Source organism: Amblyomma americanum, chromosome 8 (genome assembly GCF_052857255.1).
Source record: "Amblyomma americanum isolate KBUSLIRL-KWMA chromosome 8, ASM5285725v1, whole genome shotgun sequence".
NCBI lineage: Eukaryota > Metazoa > Arthropoda > Arachnida > Ixodida > Ixodidae > Amblyomma > Amblyomma americanum.
Window position 1 is genome coordinate 40,418,233 of NC_135504.1, and position 22,644 is coordinate 40,440,876.

The window sequence follows — 22,644 nt, forward strand, 5'->3', positions numbered from 1 at the left end:
GGTAAAAAAACTATATTTATTCGGTTCTATTCAAATTGCTATCATCAGTCATTCAAATCAGCGCTATCATCAACGTCCAGAGTAAGTCGCTCTAGAGGTTCGTGGAAGAGGTTCGGAAGTGCTTCTATCAGGGGCAAATTATGGTAAAGTTAGCACAGGATTGATTCAAAATGGGGCTTGAGGAGGGCGTCATAGCTGATGGGTTAGAAAATCCCGGCATCAGCACAGCTGACGGCCCGGTAGAAGGTCTGGTACAAAAAAAAAAGCCTCAACCTTCGACATGAGTGCAATCGCAACACTCATAGACGTGCGAGATATTGCAATGAACAACGTTTGGTAGGTGAAACTGAGAACTAAAGTGAGTAAGTCGAGTTAGCCAATAGCAGGGGGCAGCAAATTCTGACCGAACCTTGTCACGTCGATCTGAGTGGAACGATTCAGGTTACTACATTACATATATTTTCATATATTTCTACTTGCTCCTTTTTTTCGTAGCATTTTCGTGGGAAAAAGCCTCAGTGCTAACCCCACTCCAGCGTCGAACGAAGAGTAAGCTTTCTCCCTAATTTAAACTGCGCTGAGGTGCCGATCACGTGGAAGAGCTGCCACACTTTTTCACTTTGCCACAGGCTGGGACACAGGTCGCGTAATGCCACGCGCCGGTAGTTCGTCGCCGTTATCCCGCCCTCTTCATCGGCTGTTTTCGGACAGGACAGTAAGCGTGCCTTCATTTCGTGTACATCGTTTTTTTTTTCGAAACTTGCGCGGTGCCCTCTACATGCCGGCTTTTAAAGTGCGGCACATACCGGTTTTTCTTTTCTTTTACGCGGGGGGGGGGGGGGGGGGGGTAGGTAAATGTGTGGAGCGATTCTGGACAAGACAGAATTACACTACATGATCCTCCTTTTCAATGTAACGCGATTTCACTGCAGGCCACGTGCGCGAAGTTTTTATAAAAGCGTCACAACCATTGCGGCTTCACCGCTCTGCCACAGGAGTTTTTTGTCGCGTGTTAAAGAATCCACCTATGACTGATGCTGAGCTGTGTGACGTCAGGAGACGCGGTGTGACGACATCTCCTCATTGCTTACGGACGAGCATCTTGAGGAAACTCGAGGAACCCGGCGAGGTCTTTTACGCTGGCGACCGGTGTTACATTTTACGTTGGTCTTATGTTTAAAGCAGTGCCCGCTTGGCTCAGCGGGATTTTTTAACCGAAACACGCCATCTACCGCAGTTAAAGAAATGAACGCAGGAGCGACTTTACGTGGCGAATGATGCCGTAGACATGAGGTCCTTGCGTCCTCGTTTTTTTTTCGCGTTGGCTATGCGGTAGCGCTTTGGTGCACTGCGGTGAAGTTTATATACGGATGTGGTAGAGTTGCGGCTCGGTATGGTAGAGCTAGGCTTGTATAGTTTTGATATGCTATAATAGAACTATGACACAGCATGATAGAGCTATAAGGTGGTGCTGTTACAGTATGTCATTGTTGAGCAATGGCAGTGGTTACGCGCTAGAATTAAACTAAACAAACGCTCATTTCGTTTCTGCATTTGTCATAGAAAGCTGTTCCTGAGTATAGCTATCTCTACACGTTATACGTAGCCAACAGCAACGGCTTTCCACTTTGTGTGATCTGCAAAGGTGGTTTCGCTAGCCGAGTTCGCCAGCAGCGTTCTGATGGAGAATTTATGCTCACGGCACGGGTACACAAACGTATTTCGCTTTTCACTGTTTCCAGAGTCAGCGCTAACTGCGGCTAACGTAACACGTATATGTGTGTGACAGACAGCGCCATCTAATGAGTGACCGCGGCTCTTCGGTGGCAGTGGCACAACACAGCGTCAGTCAGTGCTCACCAGGGCGTGTAGGCTGACGCGATGAAAATGTAGATGGCAGCACGGTCGCACCGGTGTAAGATCACTTTGAGGGTCCTGCGGTGGAGAATGGAAACGAACGCGCGCTCTGCACATGCAAGAACGCAACAGGCAAAACGGCGAGATACGGAGACAAAATAATTTCCTGACACTCGTGTTTCGAAGCAAGCATTGACTCATTTTTGTTCCTTGTTGTTTTGGTGACAGGTCGCTAACGAAGGTATCCGACGCTTTTCTCAAGGGAGAACACAGGCAACCACTTCTTCACATTCATTCATTCATTCATTCATTCATTCATTCATTCATTCATTCATTCATTCATTCATTCATTCATTCATTCATTCATTCGGTTTGGTTTGGTTTATGGGGGTTTAACGTCCCAAAGCGACTCAGGCTATGAGAGACGCCGTAGTGAAGGGCTCCGGAAATTTCGACCACCTGGGGTTCTTTAACGTGCACTGACATAGCACAGTACACGGGCCTCTAGAATTTCGCCTCCATCGAAATTCGACTACCGCGGCCGGGATCGAACCCGCCTCTTTCGGGCCAGCAGCCGAGCGCCATAACCACTCAGTCACCGCGGTGGCTTCATTCATTCATTCATTCATTCATTCATTCATTCATTCATTCATTCATTCATTCATTCATTCATTCATTCATTCATTCATCCAAATCAGCTATCACACTGCTGACATGAATAGAATATGCGGGAGTGATTCACAGAATGGAAACAATAAGTTCTTCGAAGTTTGCTTTCTATACCCCGACACAGAGTTAGTGCACGTGCAGCGCACGTGACACGAGGACTGCACGTGGAGTGCACGTGCTGTCCACGTGTCACCCACGGGGTTCTCAGGTGGTATATAATATTATTATAATTGGTTTGGGGGGAAAGGAAATGGTGCAGTATCTGTCTCATATATCTTTGGACACCTGAACCGCGCCGTAAGGGAAGGGATAAAGGAGGGAGTGAAAGAAGAAAGGAAGAATAGGTGCCGTGTTCAAGGAAACAAGTGCGAAGGAAAGAGTTTGTGCGTCAACGGCTCACCTGAGCTTTCCAAGGAAGTGGATTGAGTGAAAGAGTGAGGAGGTCACGAAGAGAGTGACCAGGGCGAGCCCGTACACCACGGCGGCCGTGTAGTGAGCCGGCGTGTGCGCCCGCTGCAGCAGGAACCGGAGCGCGAAGAAGCTCGGCAGGATGCTCAGCTGCACGAGGACGAACAGGCGCTTGTTCAGGAGCGGCGAGGGGGTTTAGTTGCGAGGTGTCAGATTCCCGCACTTCGTAGTTTTATAAGTACCTGCTCAACAGCGTTGCCGTAATGCAGCTATGCAAGTAAGTAGCCTGGAAACTAGTTTTAGTGGAAACTTTCACAAGAACTCAGTTTAGTTCTTAAGCTTTCTCATCTTGAAATAAATCGCTAACTGAACCATTAAGTCACTCTTCTTCAGTTCTATTTAACCGAAGCATGTCCAGAATTCTTGGCCAATAATTTTGAATATTGGACTATTGTAAGATACTGTTAAATAAATATTGAAGGCAATGGTTCATTCTTCCGACGCGCACCAAAATCTTCCTTTTAAAGTTTTCCCATCGTTCGCTTCCAGCAGCTAAGACTGCCAAGAAAACCAATGTGGAATGCTCTTTACGGCTGCAAAAACATTAATAGCAAGAACAAATGCAAGCCTGGCGACGGGACATATGCGGATATATTGATTGTTGTAGCGAAATTTTGGAAAATATGAAAAAAATTGCTCTCAAGCTCTTTCCCGTTGAAAAATGCTTTCGTCAATATTTGCTAGGTATGTATTGCTGTCTGCGACTAATTTTTGGTGAACATAAACTCAGCAAAAGTAGGGTTGAAAATACGGCGTTAATGGTATAGAAAGCATCTCTCGGGGGAAGATTTTTACCAGCAGATGGCGCGGGCTCGGTGAATGGTTCCACACTTGGGTTGAGCGGAACATCGCGAGATGTCGCCACTGACGCAGCGAATTTCGGTCGCATGCGCCATGACGTTCATGCGGCTGTGGACAACGTTCGGTTATATTCGGTTCATTATGCCAAACGAGAAACATATGTCATGCTTGTTTTTTAATGTGGCGGTTATGCGCACAAAGTGAAGACAGACATAAAGGCTTGCAGGAGCAGCATGCGCAACTTTCAACTGTCTTTATTGCAGCCACAGGCCACCAAATGTAATGATGATGATGCTGACGATATATATTTCTCTGTTACTGGTGTTTGTTGGTGCAGAAGGACCAGAGTGAACAGAACACTTAAGACAGTTTACGCAGTCAAATTATTCGTTTGTATATTAAAAAATACCACTCATATTTGTATTGCACACAACAAAAGCATTCAACAAACTACACTTTGGGAGACCTCTTTTAAAAAATGGAGGTCATGCATATGCCAAGAGCATTTTGTCGGAATGATTTTATGCCGTCTTCGCTTTGGGCACAAACCTCTTACGCGCTTGAAACTTCATCTCTGCGAAAAAAGAACCAATTTCAGAGCATGCAGAGACGAGCTCGCAATAAATCACGACCTTCTTTCATGAAAAAAAAAGAAATTAAACACAAGATGAATTTCCTTTTACATAAGCATTTACGGACGACACATTCCCTTTCTAGCTTTCGTTTAGGAGAAAATGTAGTTGCATATCCTTCCTGTGTCTTTGGATTCCCGAAAGAAGGAAATATTTGAAGTCAGTCGTAACTTTTTCGAACTTTTTAGTCTTTTAGCACAACACCAATTCTTAATCCTATGTTTGGCTATGACAGCCTCAGCTCTTGATGTGTGTAAAACTCAATGTAGCAACAGAATAATGTCACCTGCTGACTCGATTGTTGCTTTGTAAACGGCTTTTGACTGCTCAAACCGTCTCAAGAACGCTGAGCGTATTTTTGTCATTTGAAAGTCGCGCCTGCGTCCTCCTGCATTTGCAGTTTTCGTTTTCTGGGCATAGCCGTTCTTCCACTGCCCTAAAGAAAGTTTGGGCTGGGCAACTTCATTTTTTGTTTTTCTCGCCCATTATATTCTTCGTACTTAAAATATAAACTCCGACCAACTAAACAGTTTCGTTGAGACATCATCCTTTGCTCGCGTTCTGGGATCGCAGTTTGTTAGGGAAAAAAAGGCACTGGCGAAGGCCACTGGGGCATTGGGCATGCATTGTTACCCCTCATGCTATACTTACAATCCCTTGGAGATAGCGGCCGTAACTTCTTTCCGGCTTTGGCCACGGCGTCTCCATATCAAGCAGCTTGTTTGTTTTCGCTTGAGAAGGTACGAGATCTGCTGATTTGGTAGCAATGTATCGTGACATAAATGTGTCTAATCAACTGCAGCTAGCTGATACCCCAAAAGCAGCGCTGAATCACGGTATGCTCTTATGAAGACCGGGCAGAAAATAATCATCAGGGAGGGCGGGAATTTTCCCCTCGGTGGGTTAGTATCCCCACTGGGGTGACCCTGGCGCCCAGCGGCAAGCACTGACCGCGTGGGTGATGATGTTGGCGACGTGCTCCAGCTCCGTCGGCACGTAGGGCTCGTTGCCAATGGGACGAGGGTTCATCAGCCTGCGCAAAAAGAATCGGCTTTTGACGGCCGGCGAGCGTCAGGGCCCGCCTGCACTGCGTCCGGACACCGCTGCGCAGTGGCAGCGATCGAGGTGGTGTGGTGTGGTATGATACGGCGTGACATATGGCACGGCAAGGCAGCGTATAGTATGCCATGATATAGGGAATGGTATGGCATGGTATCGGATGGTATGGTATGGTATGGTATGGTATGGTATGGTATGGTGTGGTGTGGTATGGTATGCAATGCTATGGTATGGCATGCTATGCTTTGCTATAGTACAGTGTGGTATATGGTATCGTATGGGATGGGATGGTATGGAGTGGCAGCGTGTAGTATGCCATGATATAGGGAATGGTATGGCACGGTATCGGATGGTATGGTGGTGTGGTATGATGTGGTGTGGTATGCAGTGGTATGGTATGGCATGCTATGCTTTGGTATCATACGGTGTGGTATACGGTATCGTATGGGATGGTACGGCAGAGTGTAGTATGCCATGATATAGGGAAGGGTATGGCATGGTATCGGATGGTATGATGTGGTGTGGTATGCAGTGGTATGGTATGGCATGCTATGCTTTGGTATAGTACGGTGTGGTATATGGTATCGAATGGGATGGTATGGTGTGGTACGGCAGAGCGTAGTATGCCATGATACAGGGAATGGTACGGCATGGTATCGGATGATATGGTATGGTATGGTATGATGTGGTGTGGTATGCAGTGGTATGGTATGGCATGCTATGCTTTGGTATAGTACAGTGTGGTACACGGTATCGCATGGGATGGGATGGTACGGCAGAGTATAGTACAGTGTGGTACACGGTATCGCATGGGATGGGATGGTACGGCAGAGTGTAGTATGCCATGATATAGGGAAGCGTATGGCATGGTATCGGATGGTATGGTGCGGTATGATGTGGTGTGGTATGCAGTGGTATGGTATGGCATGCTATGCTTTGGTATAGTATGGTGTGGTACACAGTATCGTATGGGATGGAATGGTACGGCAGAGTGTAGTATGCCATGATATAGGGAAGGGTATGACATGGTATCGTATGGTATGGTATGGTGTGGTGTGGTATGCAGTGGTATGGTATGGCATGCTTTGCTTTGGTATAGTACGGTGTGGTATATGGTATCGTATGGGATGGGATGGTGTGGTACGGCACAGCGTATTGTGCCATGATACAGGGAAGGGTATGGCATGGTACGGCAGGGTATAGGGCAGTGTATGGTGCGATATGATAGCATATGAGCGTAATATAGTACGACACTGCATGATATACGACATGACTGGGAAGGATATACCGGGGTACAATAGGTAATGGTATGATACGATTTAGTATGCAAAGGCATATCGTTAATAGGTGAGGTATGGTCGGTATGGTGTGGTTGGCATCACACGTTCAGCCAGGCCGGAATTAAACGTGAACGCGCTTATGCCATCCTTTTCTACATTGTCGCGAGATATTCATTCAAAACCAGTTGATGAATATGTACTTCGGCACACCCTTTACTCCAACGCATGACTCAGTCCAGCTACACACTACAGCTGAAAGTACCCGGGTAAAATATCTTGTTTTGTTCACAGGTGCCGTTCGCGTTTCATTCCGGCCTGACTGTACAGTACATGCTACGGTATGGTGGACTGGAGAAGGCTGGAAAGGCGTGGCATGGCATAGAGTGGTACGGTAAGGCAGGTCAGGGTATGGTAGGGTATAAGAAATTGTGCGGTACGTGGGCTTTTCCTTCCTGAAACTGCACGCGGGCTATGGAAGGCTTGACGAGAGAACCGCGGTACGCTGCAGAAGCGGCGGCACCTAACAACGACAAGTTGGAACAGTATACGCACATCCCCGTCTCACCTACTTAGCTACGCCTGAGACTCGTACCCTTCCGTTGGCATCGACGCAAACATAAAAAAGAAACTCGCGAAGCAGAGGATGTCGGTGTCCTTTGCATCGGCCTTGCATCGCGCGCGCGCGTGAGCTCTCTGCGACGCCGCGCGAGCGGAATTGGTGTCGGGTGGTGGTGGTTGCCGCTCTACTACAGGGTGTCACGCTTACGAAAGACTTGCGCAAAAGCACGCGCTCCCAAAGCCGTCTGCAGACCAGTGGCGCCAGCGTGGAGCGGTTCGTGTCGCCTTACTGCCGTGGGTGCCTGCGCGACTTCCGTTGGAAGAACCCCCGCGTACTTTGCTTGTGGGGCTTTGTTTTCTTCGTGCCTGGCGACTACGAGGCGCTGACGGCAGCGCTCTCTAGCGCCCACCTGGTCTTCAGTGGCGTGTCTTTTCTCTGTGCGTCGTCTGTACCCGTACACTGCCTCTTTCTCGTTTTACCGCCGACTCTCTCACGGTGCGTCTGACGTGTCCATTCGCAGGGAGACCGTTGTTGCCACGTCTTTTTTTGTTTTCTTTTCCGCAGCACCTCCTCCCCCAGCCCCGGTGGAAGAGGGTAGAAGTAGGGCTGGCGAGCTGTCTCAATGCACCGCCTCTCCAATGTCGACGCAACGTGGAGAGAGTGGCGCGAAAACATCCATGGGAACGTCATGAGGGAAGGAAAACTCAGGAGAGGCCCTCGCTATCCGAGCTGCACGACAGAAAGTGTCCCGGATGTCACGCGATTTCGCAAGGAATTCTGGGAGTCTTTGGTCGCTGGCGCAGCCAATAGTAACGCTGGGCGCAGCGGCGTCGTCTGCTGCTTTGTCTGCTGCGCATGCGCAAGCGCGCTGAGACGGCGGTGAAGTGAGGGGGGGGGGGGGGGGGTGCAGGGGGTAGCCGGCTTCAAAATATTTGAACTCTCTTGAGTTCTTTCCTTCCTCCATGTGGGAAAGTAAACGAACGAGGGGGCGCTGCGGGTCGGCTCGCGGCGGTCAGATGGAAATGGCGGCTTGCACGGTAAACGATAAGCGTGGCGTGACACTGGGCATGCGCAGTTGCGAGGACGATGTCGGGTTATATTTGGGTCCTCGAACTGCTCCTACATAGTGTACCACGTCGATGTCGGTGTTGATGAGGACCGTTGGCGGGGGTTTTAAGCGGAAAGCAAAACGCAATTATCCGACCTATACAGGAGAATAAACAGAATTCAGAAATCAACCGTCTGGCTACTGAATCTTGCGAGGCTTGTATACACTGCTTAGGCAGTTCCCACAAGGAATGACCCTATATTAGACTGTCATGATTTCCTGCACTGCACTGATTAAAGAACTTTTATTATTAATGCAAACATAGTAATATCTCAGTAGTTTTGAGTGCCGAATCTACATTACAAATGAGCACCGTTATACGGACTGGTGTATCGTACAACGTACAGGGTCGGTCAAAACTTCCCAGGCAACAGGGTCTGCTTTCGCGCGCTATACTCTGGGGTCCTAATATGCTTTGGTCTTCTCTTTAACGCGATGAACACACATGCAGATGCGTTGTTCGACATGCTAGTGACCCGAGGTACATGTGGGCGCGGACAGCGAAAGCCGGATGTCAAGAGAATGGTGGCGCCATGCATACGTCACTTCCGGCTCACCTCGAGAAGTCCTTCATGATGGAGCGGTACCGCCACAGGCCGCCGTGCGCTCCTACACTTGCCATTGGTCGGACACGTCATCTGCAAAGCAAAAACAAATTGGCGGTGGTTTAGCTTTGGTTAAACCTGGAGTGACGCGATAGCTACAGCTGGCCGAGTGGAACTTGGTCACGTGACCGACCACGTGACGAACCACGTGATCGGCCACTGCGCCGCTCCGCCGGCAGCTGCTCCGCACCACGTGACAGCGTGACAGCCATAGGGTGGCGCGCCGCCACGCTGAAGGCTCGAAATGCCAGTGTTGGCGGTAACGTGTTACTTTTTCGGTAACTTAATAACGTGCTCTTTACCATTTCGGAACTGTAGAGGGTAACGTACTTACGTTAATATTTTTCGGTAACTTGAGGCGTCACGTTACTAGTTACTTTTTGTTCCAATTGTCCCCCTACGCCCCTTTTTAAAAAAAAAAATCGCAGAGCACCTAAAGTGATGTTGCAAACAAACAAAATGTACAGGTGCTCTCGATGGCCCATGTTGAGGCTCACATGCATGCCAGAAAACACCCGCCCCTGACAATGCGCCCAACTAAAAGAAAAAGACAGAATAGCCTAAAGCACGAGACACATTCACGAACACGAATTCACACACTTGCCTTCACCTACCCCCCTTCCCGCACCACTCACACACACAGCTCTCTAAAGAGTAGAAGCATGCCGAGCATTTTGGAACCATCACATTTTTCAGAATTACTCTAAATTTGTTGAGACTTCAGCGATGTTTTCTTTGTGAAGTTATAATAGATGATGAAGTGTCATTCTGTGTTTAATGCCACATTCAGAAAACGGCTTCACCATGTGCCACAGAGTTAGAATTCATCACATGTAACTCTACAGGCAACTTTAGGCCACTATAACATTGCTAAGTGCCTGCACATTTGTGCACAGTATTCTCGATAAATCAGGATTTCGCGTAAAATCGTTGTTTGGGCAAGAAGTTTTATGTCAAATATGAGCTTTATAAAGTTATCGTGAGTTCCTGCAGCGAAGACGCACTAGTTAAAATTTATGGCCATGAAGTAACGGCAAAGTAACGTGCGTTACTTTTTTTCGGTAACAGTAGCTCGTTACCTTTGTTTGTAGGTAACGTGGGGCGGTAGCGCGTTCTTTTTTGTTTAGCGTAACGAGTAACGTATTTACTTTTTTTTCGGTAACGCCTACAACACTGCGAAAAGCTAGCGTAATGTAGCTATCACTATAAAAAAAAAAGTGGCGAACGTTGCGTTTGCAAACTTAACGCAGCTTACGCAATAATTTCAGACGCAGTTATCCCCAGGTATTCAAATTTTCAAATTCAATTTCATACAAGCATTTTCCCCGCTTGATAGGCGGCGCGCGCAATCCTGCATGCCTTATGAATGAGCCTACCAGCGCAAGCTATGGCTTCGAATTAAAAACATACAAGGAAGAGAAAGTTTTTTGATGGAAGCCACCATCTTCTGGTAAGTGGCTAAAAAAAACAAATCTTTACGGCCCTTAATTATCTCTCGTAACTCAGTATTGTTTCTAGAAGAGTGAGTGCTACTCATTTCTGACGTGCACACAGATAGGCGTGACGGGACGGGCGCTGACTTCAACTAAATTTATGGGAACACACACTCGTATACGGTCATCTAAATGGAAAGCAGTGAGTGCATGCGCGTGTATCAGACAAAAAAAAACTGTCGATTAAGGAGGCTATAGACAGCATTTGATCGCCTATTCTTAAAAAATCCGATTTCACTTGTTCACAGGCAGACTGAAGTGGCGCTGATACGCGTGTCACCTCTCCTCTTGATAAAATCACGCTTCAGATAGTTATCGGGATAATCTAACCTAACTTCTGGTTAGAATTTTGCTTTCCTCAACTCACGAGAAGTAAGACTAGATTAGCATTTGAACTACCTGGATCATTATTTTATCAAGGAGAGAGGCAACCCGTGCTCCAGCACAACTTCAGTCTCTTTGCAAGTGAAATGCTGTCTAGCCTCCTTAATGTAAGATGTGTTTTTTGTGGTGATAAATGCCCATGCGCAGATTGCCTTCCTTCTAGACAAATATACGAGTATGCGTTTAAATAAACTTGGTTGGAGCCAGCGCACGTCCTGTCATGACTTTCTGTGCGCTAGTCTGAAATAACTAGCGCTCAATTACTTACCTAGAAGAAATGCCACTAGCCCGCCAACGTGTTTTATTACGCAGAGAGGTTCCGATCCCACCGACGGCACGTGGTTGTTTTTCTTCTGCCTTCTAATCAATTGCCTTAGAAAAAATAGTCTCCTTATAACGTCTATTGACGAACACCACCATTTAAAAAAAAAATCCCGTATGCTTCTTGGTTTCGGTGGACTGTTTGTTGGCTTCCGTCATGCATTCTACTGTAAGATGTAATATGCGACAGTCATGTGTAACTGCTGCATTGAGTATACTTAATCTAATCTGACTATAGAGCGCTCATTGCCTGCAACTCTTCTCACAAAATATCATCATCATCAGCCGGACTACGCCCACTGCAGGGCAAAGGCCTCTCCCATGTTTCTCCAATTAACCGTGTCCTTTTCCAGCTGCGCCCACCCTATGCCTGCAAACTTCCTAATCTCATCCGCCCACCTAGCCTTCTGCCGCCACCTGCTACGCTTGCCTTCTCTTGGAATCCACTCAGTTAAGGACCAGCGGTTATCTTGCCTTCGAATTACATATGCCCTGCCCAAGCCCATTTCTTCCTCCTGATTTCGACTAGGATGTCATTAACACGCGCTTGTTCCCTCACCCACTCTGCCCGCTTCCGATCTCTTAACGTTACACCCATCATTTTTCTTTCCATGGCTCGCTACGTTGTCCTTAACTTAAGCTGAACTCTTTTCGTTAGCCTCCACATTTCTGCCCCATAGTTGAGTACCGGTGAGATACTAGCTGTTGTATGCTTTTCTCTTGAAGGATATTTGTGAATTGCCATTCATGATATGAGAGAACCTGCCATGTGCCCTCCACCTCATTCTTATTCTTCTAGTTATTTCCCTGTCATGATCCGGATCAGCGGTCACTACCTGCCCTAAGTATACGTATTCCTTTACCACTTCCAGCACCTCGCTACCGATTGTGAACTGCTGTCCCTTTACGAAATATGCAAACGTCATACTTCAGAGCTGCGATATTCTTGATGCAAAAGAAAGGGTTTAGCCATTGCATCACTATCAATCACAAAAGGCGCTCGTGTGTTGTACTATGTGAGTGCACGTCGAACAACCTAAGGTGGTCCAAGTTAATCCGGAGTGATTCACCAAGGCGTCTCTCGTAGCCCGTACTTAGCTTCGGAACGTCAACCCCCCCCCCCCCCCCCCCTTCATTTACAATTCATCATCAGTGAATTTAGTGGGGGGCCCCGCCGCGGTGGCTCAGTGGTTAGGGCGCTCGACTACTGATCCGGAGTTCCCGGGTTCGAACCCGACCGCGGCGGCTGCGTTTTCATGGAGGAAAAACGCTAAGGCGCCCGTGTGCTGTGCGATGCCAGTGCACGTTAAAGATCCCCAGGTGGTCGAAATTATTCCGGAGCCCTCCACTACGGCACCTCTCTCTTCCTTTCTTCTTTCACTCCCTCCTTCATCCCTTCCCTTACGGCGCGGTTCAGGTGTCCAACGATATATGAGACAGATACTGCGCCATTTCCTTTCCCCCAAAACCAATTATTATTATAATTAATTCAGTGGCCAATAAACTTGGGCTTTAATCGGTGTCCATGGTAGAGATTTACACCTTTTGCGACCCGAGGCCGAGCAACGATTCAGGTTCAGTAACAACCCTCCTGTAGCGTGTCTACGGCCTAGGCGTTCTTTTATTCGTTTTTTTTTCCACTTCTTATGGTCCGTCCTCGGGTTTCTCAGCTGTGCAGCGCCGCCGCTGTCAACAGGAAAGTGCCTCTGGCGCAGAGCGTCCCGGAAATGACGTCAGCTTCCGGCGCACTCCCAAGTCAAAGGCCACTCCCGCGCCACTTTCCTTCGGCTCGACGAACGGCGCAGTGTTTTGCCGCGACACACCTCGATAGGAAGGTCTGATGCACTGGTTGGAAAGATATAAGCCCAATTCCAGGCTCCGGAAATAATTTTTTGCAGAGGACCAAGTCCCGTCTTTTCTGAGAGTGTTAAGTATGTCTGTACCTGTATGCGCTTGTATTTGCTTTTTAGTGCGCTGGCACTTATATTGGCTATTCCCACATTTAGCCGTTGTGTGTTTGTGTGATTGTTTGATTGTATGAAGCCTGTTTTGTTGCAGGCTGCTCATCTGCCCACCGAGGGGTGGGCAACCTACCCAGGTGTGTGTGTGTATATATATATATATATATATATATATATATATATATATATATATATATATATATATATATATATATATATATATATATATATATATATATATATATATATATATATATATATATATATATATATATATATCACAAACGCATCACAACAAAGCTAAGACATACCAACTAACAGGCTGTATAACTAATATTGAATAATTAACTTTGTAACTATTGCTGTTAGCCTGTTTAATTATCGAGATGCATGTAGCCCACCGGAAGTATTATCCATATCAGTTTCTATAATTTCGAAAACGCAGCTACCCTCGGCGCTGTGGCCCAACAAATTTTGGCTATTTCGACTAGTTACGTGCACTGGAGAGGCAAGAAATTTTGGCTAGATAGCTCCAAAATACATGCGTTTTCGAAGGAGCTTGCACGCAATGCAACCTCTCCAGTGCATGTAACTCGTCGAAATAGCCAAAATTTGTTGGCCCACAGCGCCGAGGGTAACCGCGTTTTCGAAATTCTAAAAGCTGATATGATTATTGCTTACGGTGGGATACACGCCTCTCAGTAATAAAAAGAGCCTAACAGTGATAGATAGAAAGTCAACTATTCAATATTAGTTATACAGCCTGTTGCACACCTAAGCTGTATTGTGATGTACTACACCGCTGAAAATGCAATGCCGAAAAAAAAGCGCTCTTCTAAACTCAGAGAGCCCACTTTTAAAGGCTGCGTAAAGTCTTAGGTGAAACACCGTGTCTATATACCTAGAAACGTGCCCACCGTGCCAGGCGGCAGCTCAATTAATCGTGATCGGCTGCTCGGGAAGACCAACCTGTGTCGCAACCCAACCCAAGTCCCACCGATTGTAGCACCTGTCATAGAAGGGCAGTGGCGCATCGCTTGACCGCTGCACCACTGCGCCAGGAGTGGTTAGCAGACTTCCAGGAATCTATGAATGTAGAGAATTAGCAATTCCGCTTAGATGGACATTAACCCATTATCGCTACTTAAACAACTGCCATCCGTGAACATTGGATTTGAGCACCGGAACACAAGTGAAAACCGAACTGGTAGCGTACCTAATTCGCATTTGGCCTAACTACGCAAACCCACCGTCTTTTTTTTCCATTTTTTTTTTTTCAAAGGAAAAGGCCCAGCACGAGTAACGGTGTCGTCATTCCGGGAAGCCGCAACCCGACCGGTGCGCGACCAGCGGATCATTCCGGCACTAAATATAGCGCCTGCAGCCCAGCTGCGTTCGATGCCGGGTCGTCTGCTCAAGCGGGTGACGTCACCGCGGCCGCCGGCTTCCCAAAACATCAATGACTTCCTTCTCCTTTCCCCTGTGTACGCCGCACGCGAGCGACGCCTTCGCGGACAGGTCCGCGCTGCTGTAGCGGTGGTGGCGCCGGCGGTAAATCAATAGCACACGCGCGCTACCCAGAGAACCACGCGTGCGTCTATATCGGCGTGTAATTGGATTTGAACGCTATAGTGGCTATAGCCGACCACGCCGAAACTGATGCTGTACCTGTGCTCTGCGTCTCTGCTGACCGTCGCGCTGTCTTGGGGGTCATGGCCTTGAACTTTGGGGTTATACTGTCGTAGTGCTTCGAACTCGGCTAGTTAATTTTTCATACGTTCATGCGTTTTCTTGCGCTTTTTGGAAAAAAAAAAACATGGTGAAGACGTAAATGTAGTGTAGTGTAGTGTAGTCTAGTGTAGTTTGGTTTGGTTTGGTTTATGGGGGTTTAACGTCCCAGAGCGACTCAGCCTATGAGGGGCGCCGATGTGAAGGGCTCCGGAAATGTCGACCACCTGGGGTTCTTTAACGTGCACTGACATCGCACAGTACACGGTCGTCTAGAATTTCACCTCCATCGAAATTCGACCGCCGCGGCCGGGATCGAACCCGCGTGTAGTGTAGTGCAGTGTAGTGCAGTGTAGTGCACTGTAGTGTATGTAGTGCAGTGTATGTAATGTAGTGTAGTGTAGTGCATTGCAGGTAGTGTGTTCACTGAGTTTTACTCTGAGGAACACTCTTACACAGGCATTTTAAAGGCATGTGTACGCTGTTAACTGCAGCGGTAGCCCAGCGCCTCTAGCATCCGCCTCGCATGCTGGAATCTATTCCCAATGCCGCCGGGTACTCGCTGGTGATACTTTAGGTGGTGATAGTGGTGGTGGTGGTGACTGGATTTGGGTGGCGTAAGGGCAGCTTTGGTCAAAGATCGCCTTGACACAAGGTATTTCTTTTTACAAAAGATGAGGTCACATACCCGTTTTTCAAGCATGTCACCCAAGTGAAGCCCAGCGCCAGGCCAGGGGAAAGCACGTACCCATTGTATCACCGGTGGGTACCCGGCGGCACCGAAGATCGAACCCTTCACTTCCCACATACGAGGCGGGGTGATACAATAGGTACAAGCTTTCCCCTGGCCTAGCGTTCGGTTCCTTTGGGATGAAATGCTTGGAAAAAATGTGTCTTCGACCCTCAAGTCGTGCACACAGAACACGTTAACTTTGGCGCTCTTTAAACAAGGCGCCCCAGCCCCATTAAAATCGTCATTATGCGCGATTTTTACAAAAGCAAGCAGGAACCAATGGTTACATCTGCTTACAAATTACTGCCAGTGCAATAACTTAGTATAACAAAAAAAAAAACTCCAAATCACTCTAAGTTCCCCTGTCTTTCAGCCATGTAATTCTAGAACAAAATCGCTATCAGATAATTATAGTTAACGTCTACTTAAGCTCAGCTGTATATAACTGCAAGAGAATGCTATGAAGCGTTATATCTTTTAGTTACACAAAAAAAAAACTGGTCATGGTGCGGGGTTCAAACCCGGGACCACCGTCTCTCAGCTGTAGTCGCTCTACCAGACTACCCAGCCATGCAGGTAGGGCGGCATAAGGCAAGGCGAGGCCGAATGCGTTTTCGATTCGAATCGTTTAGTGAAATACCCAAGATGTGAGTGAAGGTCAAACGAGAGATCGATCACAATCGACAGGCACTGTTAGGAAACACATGAAAGAGAATGCTTTATTAGCGTATAAAAAATTACGCTTCAACTGTCAATTTTAACCATGCATTTTTATTGTTTTTTTTCCTAAGTATAGGTTGCGTGTGTAGGAGCATGTTCTCTTTAGGGCCTTTTCAAATTCGATGCAGAACTAGAAATGAATTCCAATTTGAGACGTGTGAAGTAAGTGAAGTGAAATATTTGGCGTCTGTACAACTACACTTACTAACTGTGGGCAGTTGGGCACTTGAATGCCAAAACACTCGCGTTGAAGACAGCCTTCAACCATCGATTTATAGTTACAGTTCTTGTATCGCCAAAAACTCTTTCATCGAGAGTCTGCCGTACCAAGCATCCTCCTCATAGTACTGACCTGTAATTTATTCAATTTACTGCCTGTTTTACCTTCGCTTTCCCAGTCTTACTTAAGTCGCTGTTTGCACTTTTAAGCCGGTAATATCGGCTCATGTTGGGAAGTAGAAAACTCAGTTTTAAACCATACTGGCGCGCTTGCCTCGTACGGCGCGTCACAAAATTCAATAATAATAATAATAATAATAATAATAATAATAATAATAATAATAATAATAATAATAATAATAATAATAATAATAATAATAATAATAATAATAATAATGATAATAATTGTTTTTTGGGGGAAAGGAAATGGCGCAGTATCTGTCTCACATATCTTGGCGGACGCCTGAACCGCGCCGTAAGGGAAGGGATAAAGGAGCGAGTGAAAGAAGAAAGGAAGAAAGAGGTGCCGTATAGTGGAGGGCTCCGGAATAATTTCGACCACCTGGGGATCTTTAACGTGCACTGACATCGCACAGCACACGGGTGCCTTAGCGTTTTGCCTCCATAAAAACGCGGCCGCCGCGGTCGGGTTCAAACCCAGGTACTCCGGATCAGTAGCCGAGCGCCCTGACCACTGAGGTGGGCCACCGCTGCGGGTTCACAATATTCACTACAGCTTCGCTTTCGTTATAGCCCTTACTTCGCTGTAGCCGTTAAGCCTTCGGCAACCAAGCAGCATTGCAGGCGATTACTAGAGTTCCCTCCGCTTACGAGTCCTCTGATATCGCTCAAATAAACCACCTGCAACACATTTGCGTTGAAGGCTGCAGTTTGCATGCATTTGCCATCAGAATCTGGCAATCCCAGTGCATGACCCTGAAGACATCTCCGGTTATATTGAAAGTTGAATATTTCTCCCACTGTGCTAAATAAATGATTTTAAAGAATTTTACTCTCAGGCGTAAAAACAGCAGCGGAGAAAACAAGCAGAGGATTCGGGTGTAAGATAGCCACACACAAAGGGAAGAGGGTGGATTTTTTTTTTTTGAAGCGAAAAGCCTCATAACGCTAGTCAACACCGCGCTTCGCGCGAGCCGGCGTATGTCGGAGCACGAGTGACGTCACGCAGGGCGGAGGTGGCCGCCGACGACTTCGTCGCCTGTTTCTCTCTCTCATTCCCTAGTCACTACTGCGCATGCGCCACTAGTAGCACCGAGCCACAGGTGTTCCGCAGCTTCGCAGCGCCACGCCTATCCTCAAAATCCAACTTTCAATTTTCAGTTTGCCCCGCCGCGGTGGCTCAGTGGTTAGGGCGCTCGACTACTGATCCGGAGTTCCCGGGTTCGAACCCGACCGCGGCGGCTGCGTTTTTATGGAGGAAAAACGCTAAGGCGCCCGTGTGCTGTGCGATGTCAGTGCACGTTAAAGATCCCCAGGTGGTCGAAATTATTCCGGAGCCCTCCACTACGGTACCTATTCTTCCTTTCTTCTTTCACTCCCTCCTTTATCCCTTCCCTTACGGCGCGGTTCAGGTGTCCAACGATATATGAGACAGATACTGCGCCATTTCCTTTCCCCAAAAACCAATTATTATTATTAATAATTTTCAGTTTTCAATAGTTTGTACATATTACTTCTCCCCCTATCCTCTCTTCCTGTCCCCTCACCTCTTTCATTTAATTTCTCCATTCTGCCTGCTATCCTTTATTTCCGCTGCCCCAGCTCAGGTGCTTCAGTATCGATGGCAGATGCCGGGGCTAGCAAAAACCTTTTCCTTCCTTTTTACTATTATTTTAATAAATAACCACTACCACCACCACCTTTGTTATTTCCCTTCCTCCTTTATTCCTTTCTTAAGGCGCGGTTCGGGTGTCCACCGAGATATGTGAGACGGTTACTGTGCCATTTCCTTTCCTCAAGAACCAAACAAAGCAAGTGAGCCGACGGCGTTTATAGAGTTCATTGGCGTTGACAACTTTGCAAGGACCGTTCATTTTCACGAAAGGAAAGATGCACAACCGGCTCCGTGGGTGAGTGGAGACCTCAATCTTGCTTTCGCTCTGTATATCCTGTATCAGCTGCGCTAATGCACATTATTTTTTTCAATATTTACGAAGGACCATTGTTGTAAGCAGGAACTTTGCGGCTGCATACGACTGGATACCAAAGCGCCGACGCGAACGCGCCTTGGAATTTAAGTGCATGTCCGGCAGTTCGCGAAATCTAGTCAGCACAGCCAGAGGCTACGAGGCAACGCTGTCGCTGAAAATTCTGCTCTAGGAAGGCGCCTCCCATTCGGCATCACTGCACTAATTTAAGGCAAGAATAAAGGTTGACTTACGAAAGAAATTCAGATGGTGAAGGCTCGCGGATTTCTGACCCTGCGGCGCACAAAAGCAGCAATGATACCTGCGCGAGCACCGGTTCACCACTGAGCCACCGCATGACGTCACTCATCCCAAAGTCATCACTGAGCATGCCCACCACCCCCACGTGACGCCCGTTCTACAAAATGCGCGTTTCACTTTCTCCCCTATTTTACCCTCCCTCGTCCACCCCTTCCCTCACGGCAGGTGTCCACCCGGTGAGAGGAAATTACTGCGCCTTTCCTTTCTTCGTAATATGCTTCATCCTTCTCCTCTACGGAATGCCTGTTTCCCGGAACACATGGACAAAACTCTCATTGGCTGACATGCGGACGCAGGTACCTTGGTTCCCTCTCGCGAAATTTAACTAGACCATCATAGCCAAAAGAAAACGCGAATTTAATACACCTTTGGGTCGTGCACTCTGGCAGGTAATTTACTAAGGGCCTCTCTATTGACCGCTATGTTACCACCATCCATGGAGCACCTGCACACTATGTCGCACCCTTTAGACAATGGCTCACGTCATCACATAATAATGGAAGACTTTATATTATAATTTTAAATATTTAAATCACCTGGCACTGTGTTATTGTGGATGGCTATGGGCAAGTGTTCCCTCTAGCGGCATGTGAGACAGGAGATATAACGTTTCACTCTACAAACCTGCGACCAAACAAGTGCAACTTACCGAGCAATCGTCTGCTTGCCAGATCACAAAGTGAAACAGTTAAGTCAGTAAAAAGGAAAGGTTTGCTTAACGCAACTTGCGTGCGTTTTGTATTGCGCAGATCGTAAGTGTGGAAACAAAAATTTACCAACCCAACATTACCAAGATTACATTATAAAAATGCGCCTCAAGTATGATGAGCGGCCCGGAAGTGCTTAATCCTGTAGAGGGTTTGGGAGGCCTACCGGACGCACACAGAAAATATCTATTAGAAGGCGTGTTTGCACATTGCGTCCAAGCAGGAGGACCGTAAAGACAAACACATCAACAAAAACCAACGCACCACAAAAGTGAAAACAAGTTTGCATGCAAGTCAAGAGAACTAACACAACTCTGAAAATGCGCAACTTATAGCCAAGCAGTGATCATTCAAATATTTTAAACGAATCTGCGCTCTTTAGTAAGGTTTCGTGTTGACGCCTACAGAAACTATGTAGCGTTCAAAGTACAAGCTTAATTAGAAATGTTTGACAGCCATCCGTAATATCTTTTGTATGACTTTGTTATTCACGTCCGATAATTTTATAACGACTAGTAGCCATTGAGTAATCTTTTTATTACTGTCGTTTATTTCCACGAATGTTGCTATTAATTTCTCCCATTGACCGTTGCTATTGAGCAACATCGTTTTTGTATTACTGTCTTTTGCTTCTATGATTGTTACCATTCATTTCTGATATTGATATGATTTTGCTATTAAATAACACATTTTCAATACTGTCTTTTAATTCAGTGATTGTTGCGGTTACTTTTCCGGCAAAATGCTTAAAAGCAGTTGCAATCATATAGTAATTACGGATGCTTTGTTTACATCATTATTCGCTTTTATTTTGTATGTGGCCACTCTTAAAAACGCAAAAAAATTGTTTAATTATTTAGTAAATAAATAAATAAATAGCAGTCTGAAGATTTTTAAAGACTACATCACAGCGTTATCACTACAGCCACTCGCTACTCACCTGTCACTCGGAGCCGCTGCATTCTGGTCGTCGTCGCTGGTAAGCAGCCGGAGCGTCGAGCGTCTCATGACGCCGAAGTCGCCGGCTCCGGCTTCCCAACGTCGAACGGGCGCGCTCACGTCGGCGCCGTCTTTTATAGAGGGTCGAGTGCCGAGCGCTCTCCTGCGACGAGGTACGGGATCGACTTCTCTTCCACCACCTGACGACAGGCGCGTCAGGCCTAGCGACGACTACGGCCGGCGGCAACCGTTGGCGCCGCCGAACCCGACCCGAACGCAGCGTTGGCGGCGCAAAGCGGCACCCGACCCGAGCGGCGAACGCGAGCTGGCTGCGCGGCCTACTTCCGCCGACGGCGCCGGAGCGCTGCCGCAAAGCCCACTTGCCGGAGGACGCCGTCCGCGCCGGACGCCATCTTGCCGCCGACGAGAAGGATGAAAAAGAGAGAAAGAGAGATGAATAGAGAGATGCAGTCAACGGGGGAGGGGAAGAATCGCGTTGCTAGAGGAGAATGAATTGGGAGGAGAGATAGCTGGTGTGCATGGAGCGACGCTGTCGGTCGAGGGAGGGAAGCACGGCTGGATTTCTTGACTCCACTGCCGTGAGCAGACAGCAATCGAAAAGGGAAGGCGAATCAGGTGTTCTTGGAAAAGAGTTTTGATTTGTTGAATAATTCGGTAGGTGCGCTGACCTTCGCTACGCTTTTATCGCGGTCTGTTAATCGCGCACCAATATCAGAAGCTCCCCGCGAATAACCTCAAACACGAGTAGAGCTAAGTTCGTTCAAACTTTGATAGATGTCTCAAATTGTCGCGTCATAGTGCAGTTTCGGATAGCTAATTGAACTGCGAAGGACACCGTCTATAGTCGATTTCAAGCCTGAATGGCATAGCGTTTCTCAATATTATCTAGTGGGTAAGTTAGCGCTACCGTGCATGAAAGTTTCTTAATTATAGCACTTCATATACCGCCGGAATGACGGTAATACGAGGTTTCTTTCTTGGCTTGGCTGGTATTGGCCCGAAAACATGGATTCTGCCCCTGTATCGACAGCTGCGCTGCTCGGCGCCGCTCTGTTCTGCTGTGCGTGCATACGAAATTAAAAATTTTAACACTGTGCTTTTCACTTCAATAAATTTAGCACAAATGTTTGGTTGGAACGGGAACTTTCACAGCATTTCCTCGAGCTTGTCTCTAGTATATTCGAGTTGTTATGGCTAAATCAGCGTTTCATACCCAACATACAGCCGAGCCAAATACGAAACCTCATCTTCCCGGCATTGCTGCGCATCTGATTTCCCTCTAGGCATCCTTGAGGAACTATATGCCGGAACAAGGCAGGAAAAAGGTGGGGTGTTAGGTTGGTGCATAGTACATACATTAGGGACTCTGGAACAGGGGGGGGAGCAAAATTTCTCTATACCCCCCCCCCCCCCCCCCCCAGTCTCTAAATGACTGCACTCAGATCAAACTTCTGGAAAACTCTTCTATTATGGATTGTTATTGGTGTAAACCATATTGTGGTTGAGATAGTTTGCTTCATATAGTCTTAAAGGCTTTCGTTTAAGCAACCTAAACCAATTATGCCCCGACAGCGGTCATTGATTGACTGGCCCCTGTTCATGGGCATGATTAGCAGAATTGAAACATGACTGTGCGCAAAGTTTTTAATTCATTCGATCACTTCTATTAGCGTATGCATGTTTATACTGTCCGTACCAATATATGTTTTATAGTCAGTATACTAGCAGACCTTTGAGCAGTACAAAATAAAAAATGTTTTAAAAAATTCCTGACATACATGTTCCCTATCTTCGAAAAGTTGGCTGCAGTAGGCAGCCAAAATTCGAAGTGAGCTCCACTATAGTAAATAAGTAAATGGCTCTGACGTCGGCAGCGCCAGGCGCGCGCCACAGCTGCAAAGTGTGACCGCCT

General features: G+C 47.1%; 1 protein-coding gene across 2 annotated transcripts in view; it reads right to left on the reverse strand.

Moving 5' to 3' along the window:
- Positions 1 to 22,644, reverse strand: part of LOC144101441 (monocyte to macrophage differentiation factor 2) — a 56,727-nt gene that overhangs the window by 14,160 nt on the left and 19,923 nt on the right. The window contains exons 2-6 of one of the 2 annotated variants that reach the window (XM_077634617.1): positions 20,713 to 21,124; positions 8,991 to 9,071; positions 5,379 to 5,460; positions 2,927 to 3,084; positions 1,861 to 1,935 (exon numbers count right to left, since the gene is read on the reverse strand). In XM_077634617.1, coding sequence (XP_077490743.1) covers positions 1,861 to 1,935; positions 2,927 to 3,084; positions 5,379 to 5,460; positions 8,991 to 9,055 — 380 coding nt within the window. In that variant the 5' untranslated portion in view covers positions 9,056 to 9,071; positions 20,713 to 21,124. Of the gene's footprint in view, positions 1 to 1,860; positions 1,936 to 2,926; positions 3,085 to 5,378; positions 5,479 to 8,990; positions 9,072 to 20,712; positions 21,125 to 22,644 lie in introns of those variants that run through there. The other variant, XM_077634616.1, reaches the window with a different exon arrangement.